Below are 25,914 nucleotides of genomic sequence, written 5' to 3' on the forward strand. Positions count from 1 at the left end.
GAAGCAGAGGGCTGAGGTCCATGCAGGGAACAGGGTCAGTAGCCGAAACGAGATGTGATTCTGAATTCCGGCAACCAGCAGCCAGAAAGTGAAAACGGGTCACAAACGATAGGACCAAGAACGCGGGGATACCTAGGAACACGTCCAAGGGGCGAATAGAAGACCCGCCTTGTGAATCAGAGAGACACGAGGTCTGCATGGAGCCTGCGCCGCGTAGCGTGGACTCAGACTGCTGTCCGCACTGATCCCGCGCTGCTCCACTCGCACCCCAGCGGGGCTTCCGCTGGCGTTGACGGTCTGCGTCCAGAGACTCGGGACAGCCCTGACGGTCCAGAGCAGACTTGGAGCATTCACACTCCTAGATTTCAAGACTTCCTGTAAAGCTGCGGTCGTCGAGTCGGCGTGGCGTTGGCGTGAGGGCAGATGTGACCGGTGAGCGCCACGGAGTCCAGAAGTGGATCCAGATGGGACGGCCATTAGGCTTTGGACAAAGACACCAAAGCAGTGAAGGCAGGACAGCCGCTGGTGCAGCTGGGTGGCCTGTGGGTGGAGAGCAAGTCTTGCCCCCGTGTTCACACACAGATTAATTGGAGATGGATCAGAGCCCTGAAAATGGACGCAAAGAGCCCAAAGCTTGTCGAAGAAAACGTCGGGGATGTTCCCAACCTTGTCCTTGGCCGGCGCAAGCCGGAAAGAAAAAAGTGGCAAAGTGCACTTGAAATCTGTGCTCAACTGAGGATGCCCGGGGAGGGTGGAAAGGCAGCCGCGGACTGGGAGGGGCGCGTGCGGTGTATAAACCCGACAGAACTCATGTGCGGAGCATAGCAAGAATGCCACGGCTCAGTAAAAATGTGTGAATGACCCACAGGTGGCCAGTAAGCAAATGAAAAGTTTGCCCATCATGACTGGTCATCAGAGAAATGGAAATTAAAGCCATGGTGAGAGCCCGCCACACGCCCGCCATGGGGACCCAGACGCAGTGCGATCAGAGGGCGCTCGCACGCTGCTGGCTGTTGGGGGCACTCGGCCACTTCGGGAAACCGCTGCACTTTGAAGAAAGCAAAGCGCGTATCTACCCTGTGACCTTGCATTTCCCGCCTGGGTGTCTCCTCGAGAGAGACTATGGCCTTTGTCCACCAGGGACTGTACGGGGGTGTTCGCCGTGGCGCTCGTCGCGGATGGACCGAAGTGGGAACGACCCACCTGTCCGTCCAATGGCGGGCAGATCCACAGCACCGCCGTGTATGTGTCGGTGGAACACGACCCGAGAAGAAAAAGGAGTCAGCTGCTTCACTCAGTAATGTCGATGAGTCTCTACAGAATCCCAAAGAAAGAAGCCAGACGCAGAGGCCCCCTCACCCCCGGCTCCGTCTGTAGGAAGCTCAAGCACAGAATTCCGAGGTGGTGGGAGTCCATGCGGCTCCCCCTGTGGCTGGCGGGAGGAGCACCGGGACCCTTGGGCTGATGGGAATGTTCGGTCTCCGTCTGGGTGGTCGCGGGTGTGCCCGAGTGTAAACCGCCGGCAGGGAAGTTGTGCTCATTTTAGCATATATAAAACGTACCGCAGTAAGACCTGGGGAAAAGGCCTGGCTTCGGACCCCCTGGGCGGGACTCAGCTCCACCTGGGCAGGTAACCTGGCCCCGCGTGATCTGGTGCCAAATGAGAGGAGGTGTGTGGGTGTCTCGGGATAGGTGGCAACTCGTGATCTTCTTGTGATTATCCATGGTCACTGCTTAACTAGTTGAGTGTTAACTAGTTTTTCCTTCTATCAGACTGTGGTCTCCAAATCTAAGTTTTGTCTTAAAAAAAAAGGGTCTACCTAGCCTTTCTCCATCCCTGCATCGGGGCTCGGCTTCCCCCAAGCCCGACCTGCCCAGCGCGGACAGCCGAGGCTGCAAGGCGGCTGTTCGGTCTCCTGCTCTGTCTGAGCAGCTTTGGGGACCCATCTGGAGCCTCTGGATCCTTCGTGCCGTGCGTGCTCTCATGCAGGAGGCCATGCAGTTAGCCCACAGTCAGCAGGTGGCCTTTCCAGCAATGGGCTGCCAGCCCCTCCCCTCCTGTAGGCTGTTCTGGGCCACACTGGGGCCACGCACGCCCAGGGAACTTACCCCTTCTCCTTCAGAGACAAATCACACCTGTTTCCCAAGAATCTAATTGCTCGTTCAGGCTGCTTCCTCAGGCTTTGTCCTAAGTGCCAGAATTCCTATATTTTTGAGGAGAATGAACATTTTTTCCTAAAATGTATGTATTCAAGTGTCAACGAGCACCTCTTACACGCAGGGTGCCTTTTCCAGGGGCTGGCAGGTGTGGTCAAGGCACGGTCCCCAGAGAAGGGGGGACCTGCCAGACAGGGCTTGGGCCGGGAGAAGTGGCCTGGGCAGAGGTGGTGGGCAAGCCTGTGGCGGAGTGCACATGGAAGGATGGAGCTGTCTCCTGCCAAGTGCATCGGGAGAGGAAGGTGGGAGCAGCTTTTCGTGTGCTTTCTGGAAATCAGGAGCACAGTACGATGCCAGCATGCACCACTAACTCGGGGGCACCTGGAGCCCTACGGGGCTGGTGACTGTGTAGCCCGGGCCAGTTGTGCGAGAAGTGTGGCGTGTGTCCGCCTGTCCGCTGCCTTGCCCAACCACATGCTCCTGGACACTTCTCCCCAAGAAGTGGAAGGTCCGTCCCCACAAAGATGTGTACGCGCATGTTTGTAGCAGCTTTGCTTGACGTAGCGAAGATCTGGAGAAGCCCCAGCTGTCCGAGTACGGCGAACGGCTCAACTGGTCCGCACGCGCGGTGCCGCGCACGCAGCGAGGGACACCTGCCGAGTCTCAGCGTGAACGAGAGACGCCTGTGAAGAGCAGCGCCCTGCGGGGGTCGCCAGGGGCCTCGGGGGCCTGCAGAGGGGGTGAGGAGACTCGGGGTTTCCCTGATCATGGTGACAGTTTCATGGGGCGCGCACATACGTCAGGACTCAGCAGGTGGGATGCAGTAATCACGTCCGTTACCAAACATCAGAAATATCTCCAAGATGCAAAAATGAGTGACTAGGAATACAAAGTAAAGCACCTGTCCTCCTCTGGACGCAGATGACCTCCTCACCCTCTGAGCCTGTTAGGTCTGACGTGGGGACGATGGCGGCATGCCCCCGCCCCCCCGCCCAAGCCCTGCGGTGGCTTACAGGTTACCTGCAGAGCCCTAACTGCAGCCATCAGGCTGATTCACTGTTGGGGGGTGCACAGCCCAGGGGCCCAGGCACGGGTCCCCAGTCTGGTGCGTCTGGTGGGCTGGCACCGGGTCTTCAGCGCTCGGGGGTCAGGGGTGCGTAGGGGCAGGGGGTGCGTCCAGTGGGGGCACCAGGGGTGACGGCAGTGTTCAGGTGTGCCTCACGCTCCCCCACCACATCTCATCCTTGCCGACCCTGATCCAGTCCCCCTGCCGCGAGTGTGGGAACTGGGCGGGTGCCTTGGGTTTGGAGCCCAGAGCTGTCCAGTCACCTGAGCTGATGTGCAGCGGGGCCGCCTGTGGGCCTGGCCTGGGCAGGCGCCGGTGGGACTGGGGGATGTGTCCGTGCACCAGGAGCACCCACGGACAGCAACTGAAGCACTGTTAGGGCGCGTGAGTGTGCAGCGGTGTCGACGGAGCTTTTCTGACACCCAGCAGCCAACCACCAGGCAGAAGGTGTGAAGGAAGGACCCAGAATCCTCCAAAGGTTCTCCCCCCGGGGCAGGGAAGCAAGAGCCACGGACCTCCTATGTGGAAAGACCTCAGCTGGCCTTGGCTGAGGGGAGGGTGTCGGGCCAGTCCTCAGGCCCCAGGGATGTGTCCATCCCTTGGAGCCCAGCAGCTATCCATGGTTGCCAGGGACCCCTTCCTGCTACCAGGGGATCACATGGGCTAAGTGTCGGCATCCTGCTCGCCTCCACACAAGCTTGGGCCTGCTGTGTCTGCGAGGACACATGCCTGCCGGGGCACAGAGAACCATCGGCTTCCCGCAGGGGCGGTCACTGGCCCCCCCTCATGGGTCCCTCTCTGCAGCTCCAGGCACATCATAGCCCTGATCTCTGGCCCAGAGGCCAGGCAGGACCTGCAGTTTCCCAAGGGAACCCTAAACTCAGGCTTCTTTTTGATGGTGCTGGAGAGGTGGGGAGGGATTTTAATTTCTTGGTTTTTCAATGTTGACCGTGTGGTTGGCTGAAAATGGCCCCCAAAAGGTAACAGGTCCCAATCCATGGAGCCTGTCAATGTGACCTTATTTGGAAAAAGGGTCTTTGTAGAGGTCATCAAGGATCTTGAGATGAGACCATCCTGGATTACCTGGGTGGGCCCTCAATCTAGTGACGTGTCCTTATGAGAGGGGGTCCTTGTTAGAGGGGGTTAGAGAAGCCACGTGAAGACAAAGGCGGGGGTGGAGTGACGTGATCACGAGCTCAGGACGCCTGGGCCAGCAGGAGCAAGGGGCAAGAAGGATTCCCTGGAGCTGCCGGAGGGAGCCCGGCGCTGCCTACAGCTGGATTTCAGCCCGGTGACACCCGCCTCGGACTTCTGGCCTCCAGATCTGTGAGAAAATAAATCTGACGTTGTAAGCAACCCAGTTTGTGGCTTTGTTACAGCGGCCACGGGACCCTAGGGCAACAGCTCAGCATTTTATGGCAAGCTGTGTGGTGCGGCTGGGCCAACCCGGCTGTCAGGTGCTGACCCTCCGAAGTGTAGCTCAGGGGTCCTCAGCCCTGCCCAGAGCCCCTCTGCCCCAGCTGGCCCGTCCATCTCTGACAAAGCCCCTCCCTCGCGGTGACCTCGGCCACACGGACTTCTTAGGCCACCAAGGGACAGGGCTTTATGTGGCTGGTCACGGCACAGGCTGCCAGGGATGGTAGAGGGGACGGTGCCAAGAAGGATCTCCACTGGTCTGTGACTGTCCCCCCGGGCCCTCCCAGCAGGCCCTGCTGACCTGTGCCCCTGGCCCCTGCCTCCAGGGCTGCTCCTGACCAGCCTCTTAGTTTCCATGACAACCATCCCAGAAATTTAGACGGGAGGAAAAAGCAAGGTGGTGGCAGGCACAGGCGCACTCCCGGCTCCAGGTGCAGCGAGCTCACCCCTCCCTGCCTGGGTCACTCCCTGCCAGACCCCTTCCTCAGGGGTCAGTCCTGCCCCTCCAGGTGGACCTGGGACCCTAGCAGCCACGTGAGGGTCTCTGTGAGCCTCGTGAGGCAGGTTGGGGGGACAAGGTCACTCTCTGTGGAATCCAGGTCTAAGGGTTGCTGTGGGTGCCTTGGTGGCCATATGAAGAGGGAGGGACAGTTTGGGTGGGTGTGGAGCCTGCTGGGCTTGACACTGTGGTCAGAAGTCAACACCAGCCTGCACTCCACTGAGCTAACAAATGCCTTTACCATCCCAGCCCTTTGATGTGGCTTTCCTAAAAACGCTGGGATGGATGCCCCCGTGAACTATGGTTTCTGCATCTGGAGAGCAGGGATGATGCCTCCTTCCTGGTGGTGGGCGGAGGTCTCAGCAAAGGAGATGAGCCCCTTCACAGCTGCCTCCCATGGCCCCAGGAGCGATGTGCCCGCTGGCTGCGTGGATGGAGGGTGGAGGGGGACGGTGTGTGCTCAGTGCACACACACTTAACACTGCATGCATGCACTGCTCATTTGGGAACAGCAGCTCATGGCCTGGAGGACTGGCCAGCCAGCTAGTTCCCCCAGCTCCCACCTACTCCCTGGACCAAGTGCTCTGGGGCACTTGGCCTCTGTGTCATCTCACTTCTTCCCATCTGCTCACAGCGCCGCTGGTTTTGGCCTAGAGACCTTTAAGGGACTTGCCCAAGGTCACGAGCTTCAAGTGGGGCAGAGCTGGACTAAACCCCAGGTCTTAACCAGCCAGGCTCTGGCCACACTCCTGCTGCTGCCCCCGGGGAGGCTAGGGGCCTGGCTAGTGGGGCTTCTCAGCTGACACGCGGCTCCTCCCAGCCACACCCTGACAGGTGCTCAGAGCTCCGCAGGGACAGCCAGGGAGGTCGCTGCCCTGCCGAGATGGGGAGACAGAACACAGGAAGGCTGGAGTTACAGCATGTGGACATTAAATCACCAAGTTGTTTTAAAGAATCCGGCACAGACCATGAGGAGGGACTGGGAGGGCTCAGGAGGGTCCTGCACGAGAAAGCTTTTGCCACAGAGAAGTATGAAGATTCAGGACTACACGGGCCTTCCAGGAGGCTGTGCAGATGGAGCCACCTGAAGTCCATGGCCTGTCTCAGCAGGGGCCCCATGGCTGGAATTTGGCAGGGCCAGACCTCCCCCCTCCTTCTCCCCACTGTGGTTTCAGAGGTCAATTTCCAAGGAGACCATTCATCCTAAACAGGCAGAATTCCCTGGGGGCATTTCCTGAAGCCACAAGGAGCCGGGCTGGGCAGCTGGAGGGTCAGCACCATGGACAGCGCCCCACAGGGCCTTGGTGGGCTTGGGGACAGCGTGCCCACAGGGGAGGGTGAGTGCCTGCGGGCGTGCCGGGTGAGTTGGGTGGGCGTTTGGGGGTGTGTGACGGAGCATGTGTGTTGGTGGGGTAGAGGGAGAAGCCAGCGACTCCAGCCTGTTTGAACGACCCCTGCCACCTGGCCACAGACCACTCCCTCTGCCCTTCGGTGGACGCCTGGTGCCCGGGCTCCCCGTCCGTCCTGAGGACCCACTTCGGTGGGGTCTAATGCTGTCCTGATGACTTCATGCTTATGCGGTCATCTGTCCCCAGAGTGCTGCCCCATTCTTATAAGACCCCTGAGGGCCTGAGTCAGGACACGGTTACTTCCACCCAGTCCCTGGGAGTCTGCTGGCCAGGGCAGCAGGTATGGGGTGTGGACACTGTGGGATGGGCCCTCTGTGGGAGCCTCTGGCCCGGGTCCCACTGTGGAGGGGGCTGGCTCCCCCTGCGCCCTGCCCATGGACCCAGTGACTGAGGCCCCTTCCTGCTCCTGTGAGGCTCCTGGGAGCCACAGACTGGAGGGTCTTGAGTGATCACAGCATGTGCCTGAGCACCGGGCCTGGCCCTGGGGTGCCACGGGCTGTGGGCAGAGAGGGGCCCTGAACCCTGTGGGGCCAGGGCCGGGTCAGCCCACCAGCACTCCTGCTCACGAGGAGGGGCCTGAGAAGGCAGTTGACCGAGACTTGGGCACGTGGGAGAGCAGGCTCCCCTTCGTGCCCTCAGGGTTGTCGTGAGGGCGCAGTGCGCTGTGTGTTCTGAACGGGAACAAGACCAAGGTGTTCTCAGGAAGTCAGCCGTCGTCGTCCTCCATGCAGTTGGGAGTCGGAGCGTGTCCGGCACGTCTCACCGTGAGACGCTGCATCAAGGCATCCCGCACGTGGCGGGTCTGAGATCACCCAGCGCCTTCCGCCCACCCCTGCCCCTGACAGTATCGCTGCTCAGGGCCCGTTTCCAGGGACCTGCCTCTCCCACCCCCGCCCCTGCCCCCTGCCTGGACTTGCGCTGGTGGGGCACACGTGGGGGACACGTAGCCGAGCAGCATCGGGTGGGGCGAGAGAGGGGGCCTTTTTCTCAGGGCACTCAGGGTCTGGGAGAGGCTGGGAGACACGCGCTCCGGGCCCCCACGAGGCCGTGTGCACTCTGTGTCCCTCTGTTAAAACCACGTTCGGAGTAGAAGTCTGCTTCTCTCCACGTGGACATTCGGGACGGAGGTAATGGGGCCCCTGCCCGTCACGGGAGTCGATGGCTCGTGCCACCTCGACCCGAAACGTGGGGGTTTCTCACTGGGTCCTGGTCTCATGTGCTCACCCTTCTCCCTTAGACCACCTTCCCGTAGTGTCCACTCCAGCTGCGCCCTGATTACACCGAATCTGCCCTACTGGCCTCGTCTTGAGCTCCGGACCATCTGGCTGTGGTCCCGTGGACGTCTACACGGGGGTGTCCATAGGCACAGCCACCAACACAGCCAGAGCCAACCTGAAGTCCTCCCCATGCCTGGAGCGGAGCTGGGACAGGGGCCTCTTCAGTCTGCACCCTCCCCCGTCCTCCCCTGCACAATTGCTTCATCTGCTCTCTGTCCGCTCTCAACCCTGGCTCTTTCTAATCTGATCATGGGGTCCTTCTCAGGGTTGCTGTCCTTCCCCAGGACTCAGCAAGGCTGGCCTTGACCTCTTGCCAGGAGGGTGGGCTCTGGATTGGTGGCTGAACTGACTGTGTGGCCGTGGCACCGTGAGGCGTCCGGGGGTCTCACATGCGTCTGGGCAGCTGTGTCCCCTGTGCCCATCCCAGGGTGCCCTGGCCGGCAGGACCCAGCCTCCTGGGCCCTGAGGGTGGGTTGTCACCTAGGGGAGGAGCCAAGGCCCCTGGGGACGGTGCCAGGGCACCCCCGTGAACTGACGGGTCTGAAGGCCCCTCCTGGGCCTGCGGTCCCACATGGAAGGCAGAGACAGCAGCCTCCAGTGAAATGACCCACGAGAAGGCCACTGGGTCTCCAGGGAAGGGGCCTCCTGGCTTCCCCGAGGCCCCCAGCGGGACTTAGTGGTTACATTCTGCCTGTGGGACGACCAGTCCTCGGTGTGGATCTGGGCGTGGGAGGGTGTCCTTAAGCAGAGCCTCACCCCGGGGCTCTGATTATAGGAGTTTGTGCCCTCCCACCCCCACCGCCTGTCTCAGGCCCGAAGCAGTTGCCTAATTATGCATGTAATTAGCTGCTTGGCACCCTCAAAATTAGCAAGTGGCTAATTGTGCCTGTAATTGTCAGTGGCAGCCGTAATGAACCGTGGGAGTGACTTCTGGTTACGCATGCTGTTGTGGGTGCAGATTTGCACCTAAGTAAAGGCTGGGGTCCTTGGCGGGGAGAGGAAGTTGGAAGACCCAGCTCTGCGAGGGGCCAGGGTGCAGGGAATGCCTGGCCTGGGGCTCAGGGCCAGATGGTAGCCACGCAGCCTTCCTGAACCGCGCCGACTGGAGGAGGGCAGGGCCTCTGCAGGTCCAGTCTGGCCGCACGTGGCTGTGTGGCCTCTGCCGGCCAACGCCTCACACAGGCTCCGCTGCGCGGTCTAACGACCAGGAAGGTGGGAGTGGCCCCTGGGGCTCCTCCAGCTCGGAGTCAGGCCCGTGGTCCAGGGGTGCTGGGTCATGTGACAAGGCTGGCCAATCAGAGCGCTTCCGAGGCCCACCAAGCCTGGCTGGGTGGCTGTCTTGTGTCCTGCCGGCCTGGGGCGGGGCAGTGGGGAGGGATGGGGGAGGAGTGGGGGGGGGCGCAACTCTGGTGCTGCCTTCCCACCAGATGGAAGAGCCACTGCAGCAGGCAGGGGCCGGGCCCCTGAGACAACAGGTGGAGGCATGAGGATTCTCAAGTGGATGCAGGACTTCCATGCATCACGAAAGGAGGATGAGGGCCTGCGAGCTGGACTTATCACTTCTAGGAACTTGGAAACGTGTATACCCGTGGCCCATGGGCCTTCGCTGGTCGGTCCCCTGGGCCTCCCGCACATCCGTGCTCCCGGAGCCCAGCCGGTGTCTGGGACAGAGCAGGGGCCGCAGAGGCGCCGGCTGGACAAACAGGCCCCACTCTCCACACTACGCCCCTCGTGCGCCCGTCTGCCGCCGTGAGCCCCAGGGGCTTCGTGAACGCTCGGAGAGACACAAGCCAGGTCGAGGCCGACTATTTAAAAGGGGGACTTTATTGACTCCTCTGGAGCAGTGAGCCAATGCCCGACTCCGCTCCAGCACACGACAACTCGGCAAAGCCGCTACTCAGTTTGGGACCAAGACCGCCTGGCACTAGAAACACTGAGAAAACATCGACGCGCTTCCTTTTTTTTTTTTTTTTTTTTTTTTTTTTGGTACAAAATGATACAAACAACAATACAAAATAGTTGTGCTGTTGACGATTACAAAAAAAGTCGGGACGTTTGCCTAACTGCACAATGCTCAGAGTTGCAGTGTGAATACATCATACTCCAGTATCTTTCCCCAAAACAACCACAGTCATGCGGGGCTGTTACACATTTTGTCCATTTTCAAAAAGAAACATGCAAAAAAAAAATCAGAATGGAAAAAGGAGAGGAAAGGAAAAGAAACACGTTCCAATGATACACAGAGCGGCCCCCCCGCCGGACGTGTCTCGCCGAGCAGGACCTGTCTTCTGTGCACCACGCTGCGGGAGCGATTTCACAGGAGGCTTTGTGCATGGGAGACCTTGTTTGGGTTTTTTTGGTGCTGTTTGTAGCATTGACAGAAATTGAGACTCCCCTCCCCTAACCTTCTCCCTTGGAGAGAACAGAGCTGTCCTCTCAAAGGACCAGCTGTGTCGGCCGGTGCTCACCCTAGGGAAACAGGCATGTCGAGGGCCTGACGTGTGGCCATTACCCTGACACTTTGGTGGCGGGGGGCCCAGCACTCGGATGTGCTGACAGACGAGGGAAAGAGAAGGAGCGGGGTGTGAGGCCCAGACAGAGACACAGGGGTCCTCGGCTGGGGTGCCCCCGACCACGGCTGCGTCCATGCCGCTTCACCCCACAGGGCGGGGGTTTCTCCTGTTCACAGAACAAAACTCCCTACAGAAACTAAGCTGTGTCCTAGCACTTTGCCAGAGAGGAGGCTGGGCCTCTGCGGCCTGTCCCCGATCATGGGCACGTTGTGGCTACAAGCTACGTGAGAGAGGCGTCTGACACTGCTTGTGCACTTGGCTAACGCTAACTTGACCTCAGAATGGAGTTCCGAGGTGGGTGTGGGAGGGCGTGGGAACCCCATCTTTCTCTGGCCCCCAGGGACTGCTGGGGCTAGTGAGAGGGGCAGCTGGCTAGCCATTCGGAAGCAGGGACGGGCACGAGAAGTCCCCCATCACAGTCCCCCCAGCCTCAGCCTGCACAATTTAAGCAAAATGCATCAGGGCCCAGCGGTGGTGCGGGGCAGGGGTGCGGGGTGAGGAGGAGAGGGAGGCAGGGGAAACGGGCGCCCGCTCCGGTGTCCGCGGGATCCGAGTGCAGCAGTCTGGGTCCTTGGCCGGGCCTGGCACCTCTGTCTCTGAGGGGGGCGCAGTACCCTGGGGACCCAGGGGGGCTCCGAGATTTCAGAGAAGAGTCCACAGCTGCCTCAGCTCCCAGACCATAGTCACACTTAGAAGTTCAACAGGAGGATGAATTTTCCAAACACAAACCAAACACAGAAGATTCCAGCTCTCATCCCGCCAGCCCTGACCCTACCAGCAGTCCCTGGAATGGCCAGGCCCCCAGACGCTGGGGCAGCGCTCCTTGCCTGGCCCTGAGCCCTCTGCACAGCATGGGTCTGCACAGGGGTCCCGGCCCCTTCCCCTTGCTGGGCCACCCAACCCGACTTGGGAGATGGCTGTCTGCTGGAGGGGCATCCAGCATGTGACATGGTGACCTCCTTTGTCCCTCCCGTCCTCCCCTGGCAGTCGGGATGGGGTCAGGGACAGAGCCCGCTACAGGCCTGGCTCAGCTCTGGGAGCACGGTGGATGGGTGAGGAGTGTGGTCTGGGGAGGAGCCCTAATACCCAGTGGGGACTCAGCCACGCCTACTGCACGCGTACCCTCACATATGCTTCTTGGGCCAAAGCTGTTTGGAAAACAGGGTGACCCTAGCCATGGGGACAGGCCCTAGGCTGAGGACTGCATCAAAGACCCCCCAGGCCGAAAGCATGAAGCACAAGCTGAGCCCTGCTCTCCCCACCTCCCCAGGCTCTCAAGGCTTTTCCTTACCCAGGATTCCGGGATGGGGCTCCAAGCTGCTTCCCCAAGGGTACTCCACTGCCAAGCCCTCCCAGGGCCAGAGCACCCCTCGCCCCCTTTCTTGGGGAGTCCGTGAACAAACCAGGGTGCTCCCACGCAGCAGGGTCCTTGGGACACAGTGAGTGCTGTCCGCTGTCCCGAGAACAGACTGGAGTCTGGCTTGGGCGTCAGACCACCCGTGCAAAGGGCAGCTCCTTTCTGAGAGTCCGAGCAGCAGCTTGGTGCGGACCTGGGTCCCGAGGAGAGGACATGGGCTGTTGTCAGGTGCGTGCAGTCCAGATGCATCCGAGGGACAATGGCATGGCAATGAAAGACTGCCCGGCCACCCGGAGCAGAACGTTGCTGTCCACGTCAGTTGGCGAGCATCAGAGACTCCGGTCCAGGGGGCGGGGCCGGGGAGAGGGGCTGCCAGCGACCGGTGCTGATGGTGCACGTTCCTGGCTCTCTCTGCCGTCCGCACAGCCCTCGGGGTGGCTGGAGGCGTCCAGTTGTCAGGGGCTGGGTCTTTGATGGGGTCCTCCAGGAATCCGATCATGAGGAGTGGGGGGGCTCACGTCAGGGTGTTTGGGGATGCTGGCTGGTTTGGGCTGTGGCTTCTTGGGACGCCGTACTCTTCTGGAGCAAAGGCAGCGGGACCTGCATGGCATCTGGGGTGACAGCTGTCTCTGGGAGAGGCCTAATTGTTGGCTCGGGGGACCCGGGAGACAGCCAAGGGCAGAGATGGTAAGCATCAGGAAAGCCCCTTGGCACCCGCCCGGCCCCAGCTATATGCAGCGTCAGGAGTCAGGGGGCAGCCGAAAACTCGGTGGGAAAGCCAAGTGCACACTGTGGGGCCTTTGGTAGATCGGCTCAGCCGCCCCCCAGGAGACTTCTGCGGCTGGACCGCTGCCTCCCTCCAGCCTAGGGGCCGCTCGAGGGCCAGGAGACCCTGACTGCGTGCAGCAAAGCTCGAGGACTCAGAAGGGCTGTTGGGATTTAGACCCCAACGTTTTCTTTGTAAATTTTGTTAAGCGAATCACCCACTTCTTTTCTTAATAAAAGACAAAAAAAAAAAAGAAAGAAAAAGAAAAAGACCCATTCTCCCCGATTCCTTAATTGGTGTCTCCAGAGCTGGGACCAGCTGGGGCTGGGGGCGCTCAGGACTGGGGTTGGGGGGACATACGTGGTCTGTCTGCTTGCTTTTCGTCACTCCTGAGTTTGAGGGAATCTGATACATGTACCAAAAGGCACTTTCATTTTTTTTTTTTTTTTTTAAAAACAGTGCTTCTGTTCTAAGAAATTCAAGTGAAGACCGAGTGCCTCTCGCTGTCCTTCAGAGCTAGTCAGCTGTGGTGGGTGCCGCGTGCCGCGGGGCGAGAAGTGTTCATGCCAGACAGCTCACTGTTGGGGGGGCTGGGGCGGGGAGGGACCCCCTAACACACCACTAAATGACACGTCCGCAGGGAGTCGGGAAGCCCGGCGCCTCCCCCCGGTCCCGCTCCGCCGGCGTCTGGGGCGGAGCGGCTGCTCAGTCCTCCTCGCCCCCTCCGTACATGTCTGCCAGCTTCTTGAACCTGGGCCCCCAGTCGTTCAGGTAATCGTAGTCTTGGTCCCCGGAGCTGGATGAGTTCAGCGAGCTGACGGAGCCTGCGGTAGAACCGCTCCCTTCGTAGTCGAAGACCAGCAGGGAGTCGTAGGGGGGTGCCGTGGGGTCATTGTCGGCGGCTCGGAGTCCCTGGGGTCACAGAGACACGGGGTCAGGGTGGAGGACGTGCTCTCCGGCCCCGGGGCCTGATGGAATGGGGCTTGTGGGGGAGGGGTCCCAGGAGAGGAGCTGGGGATCAGGCCAAGAAGGTGAAGTTATTGGGCCTTGCATACAGTAGGTGGTCAGTAAGTGCTCCCTGAGTTTTACTGAGGGGTCTCTCAGAGAACCGAGAGGGGGCGGGGTTTGTGAAAAGGGCGCGCGTTGGAGGTAGCAAACTCAGATGCCGGCACGGCCCTGCCAGTAACATGAGGCAAGAGGGCTGGGTGGGGGCCTGTGGCGAGGTGCAGCCCCTCCGAAGGGGGCCGACGGGCCTCGAGCGACACGGAATATGAAACTGTGGTGGCCAGAAGTCGGAAATCTCACGTTGTTATGGTCACCATCCCGATGAACAAAACTGGGTGACACAGCGGGTTGCTGGAGGCCCCCGGGCCCTGGCCCTCTCTCCTGCCGCCCACACCCGCCCGCTGTGCCCAAGGAAGGGTCCCGCGGCCTCCCGCACGCCTGCACCTGTGGCCCAGCACGGCCCCCGTGACCGTGGCGGTGGTGGATGCACACCCTGCCCCAGTGCCCGTGGGGTGCGGGTTCCTGCTGGCTCTGGGCGGTCCCCGGGGGGTGGCCTGGGCGCCCACGGAGGCAGCTGGCTGCAGGACGCACCTCACTGGGAAGGGACGCCCTTACCGCCCCTCGGTAGGAATGGTTTGTAGTTTCCACGCTTGCTTTGCTCTAAGAATTATTTATTTATTTGTTTATTTATTTATTTTTTAAAGATGTTATTTATTTATTCGACAGAGATAGAGACAGCCAGTGAGAGAGGGAACACAAACAGGGGGAGTGGGAGAGGAAGAAGCAGGCTCATAGCGGAGGAGCCTGATGTGGGGCTCGATCCCAGAACGCCGGGATCACGCCCTGAGCTGAAGGCAGACGCATAACCGCTCTGCCACCCAGGCGCCCCTCTAAGAATTATTTAAAATGGTCTTTAAATTTTAGGTTGGGGAAGACATACTTCTTTGGGTTTTAAAATTTTATTACATCCTGGGGAGTGAGGCCTAAGCCAGTTCAGCTTTTGGGCAGATGTAGAAATTTGATGTGCGGCCCTGGACAGGATGTGTTTCAGGGAATGTTCCGAAGGGTCTCTGTGTCTCTGCTGAACCACTCCCTGGGCTCTATTCTGCTTAAGTAAACTTAGATTCTCACAGAGCGGGGACATGTCGCCGACCCCTCTTAAACATGCAGTCGGCGTTAGAGAGCAGGCGGGTACGGGGCCACGGCCGATGGCGTCTGGGGAGCGTGGCCGCCCCGCATCGGCCCCCCAGCCCCAGTCTGGATGGGCCTCGTCGCCGCAGCCCGGCTGCCCCAGCGCAGCGTGGTCACGGGACGTTGTTGTCCGCGGGGGGCCCTGCTCAGGGGCCTCGCCCGCGCCCCAGCACCCACCTCGCTGATGAAGTCCCCGATGTCTCCCGGGTGGGGCACCGCCGGCCTGACGGGGTACTGGGGCTCGGCGCCCACGGGCCGCTCGTCCACCCGCCGCACGCCAGGGGCCTTGCTCAGCACGTGCTCCATGGCCTCTGGCTGTTGGAGTTGGCTGAGGTCATAGTCCTGGGGGGGGGAGGGTCAGGCAGGGGCGTCCTGTTGTAGCCGGGCACCAAGTGTGTCTGCCGTCCTAGCCCGTCACCTGGTCCGCCCTCCCCATAGTGCCCCGCTCCCCTAACTCGTCCTGCTCCTGCCCGTCCTCGAGGCACATGTGGGGTCTCTGTCCCCCCGGCTGCCCCTGCCAATCTCATGCTCCCCCGGGTGGGCCCCCTGCGGCTCACATGCCTCCTGTGTTCTTGGAACAGCCTGGGGGGACAGCTGGGGCTCCTGTTACTGTGTTTTAAGGGGTCACTAAGCCTTAGTGGGGTAAGGAGCTGCCCTGAGTCCCCTGACGGCTGGCTCAGACCCAGCGTCCAGCCGGCAGCTCCCTGATGCCCCGCGCACGGCCTCCTGGTCACCTAACAGCCCCCGTGTGGGCACAGGCCCCGGGCTGGGTCCCGGGCCGAGTGGAGAGAGCGGGGTGGGAGAGGGGTCGCAGGGGGCCCGCGTGGCGGGAGCCGGGGCAGAAAGCCTCACCTGGTCCTCCTCACCGCCCCCTTCCTCGTCGTACTTGAGGATGTTGTCGCGAACGTCGTCCTCGGGGTCAATGAGCAGCTGCTTGGTGTGGCGCTCCTTCTCCCTGCGCTTCATCCACACGACAAACAGCAGGACCATGGCTGTGGGGGCGGGGCCGCACCGTGAGCAGGGAGCGCGCGCGGGGGGCACGGGCGTGCACGCGGGCTCGGCCGTACTCACTGAGCAGGATGACGATGCAGACCAGGATGGCCACGATGGCGCTGGTGCCCAGACCGGCCGCGGCCACCGCACCAATGGTGGTGCAGTCCCCGTTCTCGTCGCACGGGCACACCTTGACCTTGATGATGGACGTGTTGGACAGCGGGGGGTTCCCGGAGTCGGTGACGATAATGGGGACGTCGTACACGCCAGCCTCGAGGTACAGGATGCGCAGGCTCAGCTGGGCGTAGTCACCTGGCAGAGCGACAGGGCAGGCTCGGCTCAGTCTACAGCCGGCACTCCGTTACAGTGAGACTTCCGGAGGGAGAGACAGCCTAAAATGCCTGTTTGGTTCACGCACACACACGCGCACACACGCAACTCACACTAGATCACTCCACAAATGAGAAGACATTGGTGATTCAAGAAAAGAGCAACTGCAACTTGTTGGATGAAGAAGTCATTTCCTTAATATATAAAGAGTTCTACCAAATCAATTAGGAAAAAACCTCAAAGAAAAATAGGCAAGGACATTGAATAGACAATTCGTGGAAGAAATAGCAAATGGCTGTTAAATAAATGAAAAAAAGTACATGGTAGTTAATGGTCCCGGTGGGAGGAAAGGGGCCCCACCTCCCCTGCTCACTCTTCCGTGGGCCCCTTTGAGGTGCGCCACCCCAGCCGTGTCCAATTCTCCCGGAGCCTCAGGCGGGCTCACCGTTTAAGCGGGTGATGGTCCAGTTCTTCCGCACAGTGGCCGGGACGAAGGGCAGCTCGAAGACATAGGGGCCAATGTTGGGGTCGACGTCGGCGTCGGCCGCTGTGATGTTGATGGCGTTCAGGCCGGGCTTCTCGCAGATCTGCGCCTCCTTGGGCAGGAGCTCAGGGGCGTTGTCGTTGATGTCGATCAGATAGATCTGGAGGGTCCCGGTGCCGCTGGCGGGGGGGATCCCTGCAGGACAGACCCAGGATGACCCTCCAGGGCTGCTCCTCCAGGACCTCGGGCACCCGATGAGAACAGCCCTGCGTGCTGGTCCCCAGCTGCAGAGGACAGTGCCCACCGCCGGGGACCTCATAGCTCCCTGGGCCCCACGGAGGGGATCTGAGGATGCTGGGCCCGAGGGGCTGGCACCTGCTTCCCCCATCTCTCCCCAGCCTGGGCTCCTTTCCGTGCCCTCCCTGTTTCCCTGGCCCCACCCAGCAGGGCACCCCATGGCCAGAAGCCCTCCATCCGGGGACCTCCCCAGCCCAGCAAGTTGGTCTCAAAGCAGAGAGAGACACTGGGCTGTGCCCCAGAGTGTCTCAGGGGCCACACCTGTTCCCTAAGCCCCTCTAGTCCCAGACCTTGCCTCGGCCCAGGGTGACAGTGCGGGACGACACGCGCTGGGTGGCCAGAGAGGCCCTGTCTGCCTTCTGATGGCGAGCCCGGACCCTGACATGAAGAGCGGCACTTTTTGGCTGAGGCAGGGGAGCACATAAAAGGTGAATCCTGCAGCATGTCTCTTTAATCTCTCAGAAAACACCTTGAAGCACACTCACAGCGACGCAGCTCCGGCCTGCCTGGGGAGGCCGCTCTGACACGCGGAGGCTGGCCCCTCACCGTCAGGAGGAGTGTGGGACCCTCGTCGCCGGGGTGCAGCCTGCACCCCATTCCCGCTGTCCTCTGTGCATTCCTCTGCTTTGGCCATGGGTTCATGTAAAATCACTTTCTAAGCCAGCAGCTCCTCCCCCCTCCCCGCATCCTTGTGACCTGCCTCCAGGACTGGGCCTTTGAAGACCCTAGAGGTCAGGGAAGGCAGGCAGGAGGCTGGCGGGTAGTTACGAGCCCCCGGCTTTCACTTGCTATGGAATGAGCCCTTGTGCAGGCGCTAGTCTTGCTCCTGAAGCCCGAGCTGCTGTCCTAGAACCTGCCATAGCAGACCACCAGAGGTCTACCTCAGGGCCTTTGCACACACTGCTTCCTAACTCTGGGACTCCTCTGCTGCTCCTTCTTCCCCTGGCTTGTTCCTTCTCATCCCACAGTCAAGCGCCTCACAGCCAAGAGCACGGCTACAAGCCCTGGCCCCTCCCTTCCATGCCCTGTTTGTTTTCTTCCAGAACGTACTCCCTGAAATTACCTGGTTGACTTCTCATTCACCTCACTGGGGCAAGAGACTGTTGAGTTGTCCCTCAATAACCATTTCCCCTTTTGTCCTTAATAGAAGAACTGGAGCCCCAGATTTTATCTGCGGTCATCACTGCCCAGCTGTTTGACTACATTTCTCAACATCCTTTGCAGTGAAATGCCACTTCATGGCTAAGTTCTGGCCGTTATGAGCTAGGGGTGGGGCAGGAATGTGTCCCCACCTTCCTTGCTTTTCTGCCTGTTTGCCAGAACGTGGTCATGACGGCTGGAGCCCCAGCAGCCATTTTGGACCATGCCACAACTCGTGGCTGGAGTGAGCCTGGTGTCTCAAACCTGACACCAGGGCTGCCTGTCTCCAGTCTTCTATGTGGGAGAAAAGAAACCTCAATCGTACTGAAGTTCTTATCACTGTTACCCGGCTGAACCTGGTTTTAGTGGACACACAGGCCTCAGGAGCGTCAGCCTGGCGAGGGAGGGACTTTTGTCTGTTCTGTCTGCTGCTGAGTACTCCCGGCACAGGGCAGGAGCTCAGGGGTAACGGCAGCAGTGGCAACGTGCTGACTTGGGCCAGGCCCCACTCCCAGTGCTTTTGAGGACACTGGCTCACTTAATTCTCACAGCTCCAGGGGAGGAGCGTTGGGTTATCCCCACTCCACAGAGGAGGAAACTGAGGTGCAGAGCAGTCAGGTCTCTTCCTACCACTGAGTGGTGTTGGGACTGATCCCTGGTTCTAGAATCCTGTTCTCCTGCACTCCCTCTCCCCTCCTGTGCAGAGTTGGCTGAATACTCGGGGCTGTGGGCCTTGCCGGCTCCTGGGTCCAGGCAGGGGTGTTCTTGGGGCCTGGAGTCCCAGCACCCAACTGTGGAGCTGTTCTCCACAGCCCTCGGAGGACCCAGTGCTCATGAACCTTCTTCCCACTGCTGCCGCCTCTGCCCAGCTCCCCTCACCCCTGCCTGGTTCACTTCACCCCTGCTACCCCAGGCTCCTTGGGGCTCCTTATTTTGGCTCAGGGGCCTCCCACACCCCCTCTGAGCTCCCAGGGCTCGTGCTGCTGGGGTGTGGCTTCTCACGGTGCCTGCCCTGTCTCTGGGGCCCCTCATGGCACCCCCACTCTATGAGGGCTGCAGGGTCTGGATCGCGGGTGGTCAGAGCCACAGGGGGAGGCATCCCAGGGGCTGCTTAGGGGGCCCGCCCAACTCTGGTGTGGGATCAGCACCATGGGACTGCTTGGCTAAAACATGGATGGAGTTTAGCTGCCCTCAGTTTACCAGGTAGGGAGCCGAGAGGCCACTAGGGTCACGTTCAGCCGAGATGGGGCTGGACAACCCTCAGCCCGCCTCTGCCATCCCGGCCCTCCTGGTGCCCCGAGTGCCGTGAATGAGCGAAGGGGTGTTTGCCCAGACACGTAAGCCGGTGGTCAGGCCGTGACCTGTGCTCTGAACGCACGGAGAGGGGGCTGCCCGGGGCGCCGAGGGACGGGGCCCCCTCAAGGCTCAGCACGGGGCACCTGGCACCGCGCCTGCCTCCCCGCTTCCCTCCTCCAGCTTCTCCGGCTGGGGGTGGGCCTCCCTCCGTCTCCCTGCCGCAGAGCCCCCGGCGCGGGCGGGGGCTGGCAACCACCCCCAGAGTGGGGCGCACCGTTGTCGGCCGCCAGGAAGGTGGCCTCATAGACGTTGTCTTTGATGTAGACGGACTCGCGGTCAAGCACGGCCGCCGCGGTGATCTGACCGTTGGTGGCGTTAACGTGCAGCCAGTTCGCGGGGTCCGACAGCTTGGAGTATCTGAGGAGGGAGGAGGCGAGGCGTGAAGGCGACAGTGGCTCCGAGCGCCCAGCCCCCCCCCTCGGCGGGCGCCCGCCCGCCTGGACACTGGGGAGCTTTCCCTCCAGCCCAGGATGGCTCCTCCCTCAGCGGCGCCCCTAGTCGCCATGGCGGACGGGCTCTTGATCCAGGAGGCAGATGCTGTCATCTGACAGGGATACTGAGGAACAGAGAGGGTAAGTGACCTGCAGTGTCACAGTGGGTGACAAGCCAGGTCGGAACTAGCCCCACTCGAGAGAGTGCTGCAGGGCTCGGACGGTCTTCCGCCGTCCTGGGTGGAGAGCACGCGAGCTCATGCTTTGCTGAGCGCCTGGGGCATCGCACTGACTGCCTGGATCACGCGGGCCGGGGGGGGTGGCCCGGCTGTCCCCAGGACGGGGGCCCCGGTGGCTCCCTGCCCAGAGAGACGACACAGGCTGGGGACTTCCCGGGGTGCAGGTTTCACTGGCATGCTGGACTCCTCTGTATGGACAACAAGGGAGCCGAGGGGGGCGCCCCTTCCTGTGGCCCGAGGGTGGACCCACCTCACGGCCTGCTGCATGAAACGGTCAGGGTCCACCGCCGAAAACGTGGTCAGCACGGTGCCAGTGGGCACGCCCTCCTCCAGGCGGATCAGCTTGTGGTTCGAGGGGAAGTAGGGCGCCTCGTTGATGTCCATGACGGAGATGGTCACCCCTGCCGTGGACTGGAAGGACATCTGGATCCCACTGGCCAGGGGAGCCTGGTTGGACACCATCACAGTCAGCATGAACGCTCTGTTCAGCTCGTAGTCAACTGCCTGGAACGAGAGAAGCCCGAGACGGTGGGCTGGTGCAGGGGCCTGCGGGGCCGGGTCGGAGGGCGGTGGCCGAGGGCTGGTGGGTCTGCACCTGCCACCCCAGTCTGCTCCCGCTCCTCCAGCCCTGCTTTGAGCCCAGGACGCTCGTCCCAAGGGAAGCTGTCTCCGGACTCCCTGGTCTCTGGCTTCCCCTGCGGTCTGCCAATGGGAGGAGAAAGAGTTTGGGGTAAAGGGCCCCCCCCCGTGCCTTCCCATCATGCCCTGGGAGGGCAGTAGCCCGGCTCCTGGGGCTCCAGCTCCCCGGGGGTGGCACCCCTCCCCGGCGCCAGCTCTCAGTAGGTGCTGGTCCCTCCAGGCTGGCGAGCCAAGGCCCCCACTGCTGTTTGTCTAGGGGCCCCTTGCTGGGCGTTCTACCCCCACCCCCCAGTTTTTGGTAATTTGTAATGGCAGCCCCAGGACACTCACACACCAGCTCCGTGGGTTCTCTTCCCTCTGCACGTGGCTCCTGCATGAACATGATTCCCGGTTACACCCTTTTGGGGCGCCAGGACCCCGACTGACAAATGCTTTCAGAACGGGTCTATGGTCTGGGGTGCTCCTCACATTTTGGGGAGGGAGGGAAGTTGCGAGGAGGCACTTGGGGCCCTGAGACGTGTAACCACAGGTAGTGACTCAACAGACCAGCCGGACAGTCTCGGGGTGCGACACTGCAGCAGCGTTTACACCTTCCGCTCGGACAGGTGCGTGGTGACGCACAGGGTGGCTCCCGGCGGGATCTCCGTGTCCTCACAGAGGCCGCACCCTGGACGCAGCGGGCTAGTGGCGGGCTGGGGAGGTCTGCAGCCGTGAGAATGAATGAGGACCGTGTCCTGAAGTGGACAGACCCCCAGGACCTGACGGAGAACAGAAGGAGTAGATACACGGGGGGCTGCCTTTCGTGTAAAGGAGGGAGAGGGATCTGAACTTGCATTTGCTCGTATTTGCAGAAAGGAGGCCCGCAAGAGTGAACTGTAAAATGCATAAAGATGGCGGCCCGTAAGCAGAGGGGCGGCCCAGGGCAGAGGAAGGGCTGGGGGTCGAGGTTGCTGCGAGCATATGGTCACGGCGCTGTGACGTCTTCTACCAGCACGCTTCAGGCGTTACACAGAAAATTATACACGTAAACGGGTCTCTGAAAATTGTAAGCAAGCTGAAGTAAAGGAGACTGTGTAACAACTGGTAACATAACTCAGGGAAAGAATGAGTTCAGGTGACCAGGGCAGTTTTCAGATGGTAGTTCTTGGTGGGATTTATTTTAAGGGCAATAATCATTGCAAAGAAATCTTAAGCTCACTTGGTCTCCTCACTATTGGTCGTGATTTGGAGTTTGTTATATTTAAAGCTTGTTATGTCTATCGCAGGAGAAAGTAAACAAACACATGTAATAATGTGATTAGGAAATAAGATTTTCAGGGTAAGAGAAACGAGATACAAGTGTGAAGTCATCAAAGTGAAGTAAAAGTCCTCCGGTGTTAAATCTGAATAAAATGACCATTTGAATCAGTGAAAGAAATGGGGACGGTCAGGATGGGCGCGTGCCGTGGCCTCCTTGCCCTGCCCCCCAGACGCCCAGGAGCAAGGGCAGCCAGCGGCAGCCAGCTCCTCTGGGGCCTGGATGCTGGTTTCTAAGTACCGGTCCTCACCGGAGGGATGGCAGACCCCGAGGGGGCAGGCAGCCCGCGACACGAACTGCTTGGGCCACGATGCCTGGAAACGGCTCGTGGCGGAAGGACCCAGGAACCAGCCAGAGGACGCGCCCACCGGAGGCCAAACCAGGAATGACTGCAGCTGAGCAAAGCACATTGAATATATGCAGATGCACGCCGCCTTACCAGCCACGGGGACATGCACGCGCACACACACACGCATGCACGCAAACACACACACATGCATGCGGACACACACATGCATNTGCAGCTGAGCAAAGCACATTGAATATATGCAGATGCACGCCGCCTTACCAGCCACGGGGACATGCACGCGCGCACACACACGCACACACGCAAACACACACACATGCACGTGCACACACACATACACGCACACGCAAACACACNATGCATGCGGACACACACATGCATGCACACGCAAACACACGCACACACACAAACACATGCGCACACACACATACACGCACACACACCTGCAGTTATGCTTATGGCTGTGGTGGGAAGGATTCATGGCCTCCAAAGACATCCAGGTCCCAAGGTCTGGAATCTGTGATGTGTCGCCCTCCACGGCACAAGGACTTTGTGGACTGATGAAGTTAGGGGTCTTGCAATGGGAGGTGGGCCGGGATGTCCCAGGTGCCCCGAAATAGCATCCGAGGGTGTTTATAAGTGGAGACAGAGGGACCTTTGGCCCGGCAGCAAGCAGCGTGGGGACGGAGGCAAAGAAGACTCTGGCTCTGAGGACGGAGGAAGGGCCAGGGAGTCGGGACGTGGCTCTCCAACCCGGGAAAAGCCAACAGATGGAGCACCAGAGCCCCCGGGGGGGCACAGCCTTGCCGGCTCTTTGGCTTTGCCCCGCTGAAGCAGATTTTGGACTTCTGACTTCCAGAAGTGTGAGAGGCTGGTGTGTTGTGTGGACACCCAGCTCGATGCGAGTTGTCACAGCAGCTGCCATAAACTCAGTGACGCGGACAGCTGCTGGTCTGCGAACGGACAATTAAATGCAGCGAATGAAGCTTTCGTCTGCTTTTTCTGTTGGGCTCTCTATTAGTTCCCTGTTCCGATTTAGTGGCTTAGAGCAACACAAATTTGTCATCTTACACTTCTGGAGGTCAGAGGTCAAAAATCAGTGTCCTTGGGCTGCGGTCAGGGTGTGTGGGGTTTGGTCCTCCCGGAGGCCTGCCTCTTCCAGCTCCTAGAGGCCACCTGTGCTCTCGGCCCCTCCCCCACCTGCAAAGCAGCAATGTGGTCCCTTGCAGTCTGTCTGCGACCTGGGCTTCCCCCACGGCGCCGGGGACTCTGACCTCCTGCTTCCCTCTCCCAAACACGCCGTGAGCCCAGGGCTCCTGGATTCCCTGGGGTAACCTCCTATCTCAGAACGCTTAACTGACTCACACTGGCCCTGCGTGTGCCACACACTCATGGGTTCCCGGCCTGGGGCCTGGGCACGTCTGGAGGGCTGCGCACTGACCACTGCAGACCCGCATCTCCGTGTCCTGCGGAGCTCTTCTTGGTGAGAGGAAGCTCTTTCGTATGGAGGAATTCTAGCCAGGGAATGACAGAGTTTTAAAAGCACCATTCTGCACGCACTAATGAAGACGTTTACGTGGACAAGCATCACCAGTAGGTGATAAAGCCAGCCGACGGAGACTGACGGAGGAGGGCGTATTTGCAGGCACGAAGCATCACGTTCCAACCGCTGGCAGGTCATAAGGGGCAAAAGTCAACTCTGCGATGACGGGAATGGGCTGTCACCTCGTGAGCCCCTGGTCAGGCTTAGGTGACCAGAGTGGGACAACCGGGCACCACGGGCTTCCTGATGTGACTCAGCCCCAGCCACAAGGCCCCTCCCCAGGGACGGCCCCTGCAGGTCTAAATCCCAGGTGAAGGAAATGTGGGAGAGCGAGGAGCAAGATTCGCCGTGAGGAAGTGATTGGACAGTCTGGCACACGGGGCCTCCCATAGGCCAACTGACCCCGTGTCTGTGACAGGTCAACGGTGGGTGGAATGTTCTAGATTCAAAGAGTTAAGAGATGTTGCAGCCAAATGCATGTAGGGACTCTGTTTGGATCCAGATCTGAAAAACCATGGCAAAGAGACACTCTGAGGAAAATTAAGGGACACCGAACACAGACTTGCATCGGAGGATATGAATGGAAGATGGCTGCTTTCGTCAGGGGTGTGACGGTGTGACTGAGGCAAACGTATTTGTGAGGGTGACGCATCCCAACTTACACAGAGATGGAGGTCATGAGGTCTGGGAGTTAAAAGCCTCTTTCACCAAGAAACGGAGATGAGGCAGTCCGGACACACTAATACCACAGACTACAGTGCGTCTGTCCTCTGGGTGCCCCGAAATGTTCACGAGGAACAGAACAGCGCGTGTTTCTGCTCCTAGTGGAGCTGACCTGCTGGGCCAGGAAGCTGTGCTTGCGGCCGGTGGCGCCTCTACTGACTGCCCCAAACCCCAGCCCCCTCTGGGTCCCCCCGTAGCTCAGTGTTTGACTTGGGGGAGCGTTAAACATCTCTCAGCCGGTACATCGAACCCTGGCATTCTCAGCCAAGGCTACAGGTGAGGCATTAAGTACGAAAAGAAGGACTTTAAAAACAAACTCAATAATGGCAGGGGATGGGCCTGGGGTTCACAGAAGCCCGATGCCAGCCAGATTGGAGGGTCTGGAGGCCGATGCCGTCCAGAGATCGGGGTTCTGGGCTGACCCCCATCGTCTTCTCCAAGCATGATCTTGTCCGCCCAAGGAAGGGGTGGGTCCTGCAGGGCCCCTGGAGCCCGACTGTGAGATGCCACGTCCTTCCGTGGCACATGCCTGTCATGGCTGATGTCTTCCCCCGGCCCTGACGGCCCCTCGAGGAGCGTGGTGCCGGGGGGGGGTCAGCCTGGGGGAGGACGGGGAAGGTGTGACGCTTCCCTTGTCCACCCCCATTGCCCATCTCCTGGCATGATCCTGGGTGCTGCTTGGGTGCGTGTGTGGGGGAGGGCCTTAGGCCCACAGACACCACCCAGGCAGGACCGAGCTGGCGGCCAGTCTGACGCCCCCAGTGCAGAATAGTTTGGCCACCCTTGCCTGAGAGATAGTGCCGGGACTTGAGGCCGGAGATGGGTGAGCCCTGCTGCCGGCATGGGCTTGGTGCCTCCATCCTGGACTCTGGATGCCCCCACAGCAGCCCCCTGCTCCCACGCTGTATCCAGGTCCCCTCGAAACCACACAGCTGCCAATGCCTTCAGTCCCTCCCCCAGGACCCTCCAAGAGTCGTCGGGGATGGGCCTCCTCCATTTAAATGTACAGTTTCCTAAGATTGTGGTGGTTTTGTCTCCGAACAAACCACCAAAAGGAAGTAATCTTTCTCCCTGTTTATTGGTTCATGTCCCTGGGGGACACGGAATAATGCTGCATGTCCTGCATTAAGATTGTGTCACCAGTCAGAGTGAGAATGCCTTCCAGAAAGACTATTATGGCCAATAAATGTCCATAGGAGAGTGAAATAAAACATATTTGTAATGGAGAAATCGATAGGTAATTTGGCCCACCAGTTTCAATTAGAGTGGCTGGATATACTGCCCGGTCTCGGCCAGGCTGCCCCCCCAGACGTGGCGAGGACCCTCTGCTAAAAGGCGAGGGACTGGGTCTGTGGCCTCAGGGGAAGCTGCCCGGTGCGGGTGCGGGTGGTGTGGGGCAGGGCTGGGGGACCCCACTCC

The 25,914-nt window shown here is 60.3% G+C and overlaps 1 protein-coding gene across 1 annotated transcript in view; it reads right to left on the reverse strand.

The window, feature by feature from the left end:
* Positions 1-9,630: 9,630 nt before the first annotated feature.
* The window catches only part of CDH4 (cadherin 4), a 551,768-nt gene continuing 535,484 nt past the window's right edge, over positions 9,631-25,914 (reverse strand). Inside the window, exons 8-14 of the mRNA XM_034641573.1 lie at positions 20,237-20,877; positions 19,531-19,673; positions 16,485-16,718; positions 15,788-16,021; positions 15,569-15,708; positions 14,894-15,058; positions 9,631-13,432 (exon numbers count right to left, since the gene is read on the reverse strand). Of these exons, the coding sequence (XP_034497464.1) occupies positions 13,226-13,432; positions 14,894-15,058; positions 15,569-15,708; positions 15,788-16,021; positions 16,485-16,718; positions 19,531-19,673; positions 20,237-20,877 (1,764 nt within the window). The 3' untranslated portion in view covers positions 9,631-13,225. The remainder of the gene's footprint in view (positions 13,433-14,893; positions 15,059-15,568; positions 15,709-15,787; positions 16,022-16,484; positions 16,719-19,530; positions 19,674-20,236; positions 20,878-25,914) is intronic.

The sequence above is a fragment of the Ailuropoda melanoleuca genome, chromosome 13 (assembly GCF_002007445.2).
Source record: "Ailuropoda melanoleuca isolate Jingjing chromosome 13, ASM200744v2, whole genome shotgun sequence".
In the NCBI taxonomy this organism is placed as follows: domain Eukaryota; kingdom Metazoa; phylum Chordata; class Mammalia; order Carnivora; family Ursidae; genus Ailuropoda; species Ailuropoda melanoleuca.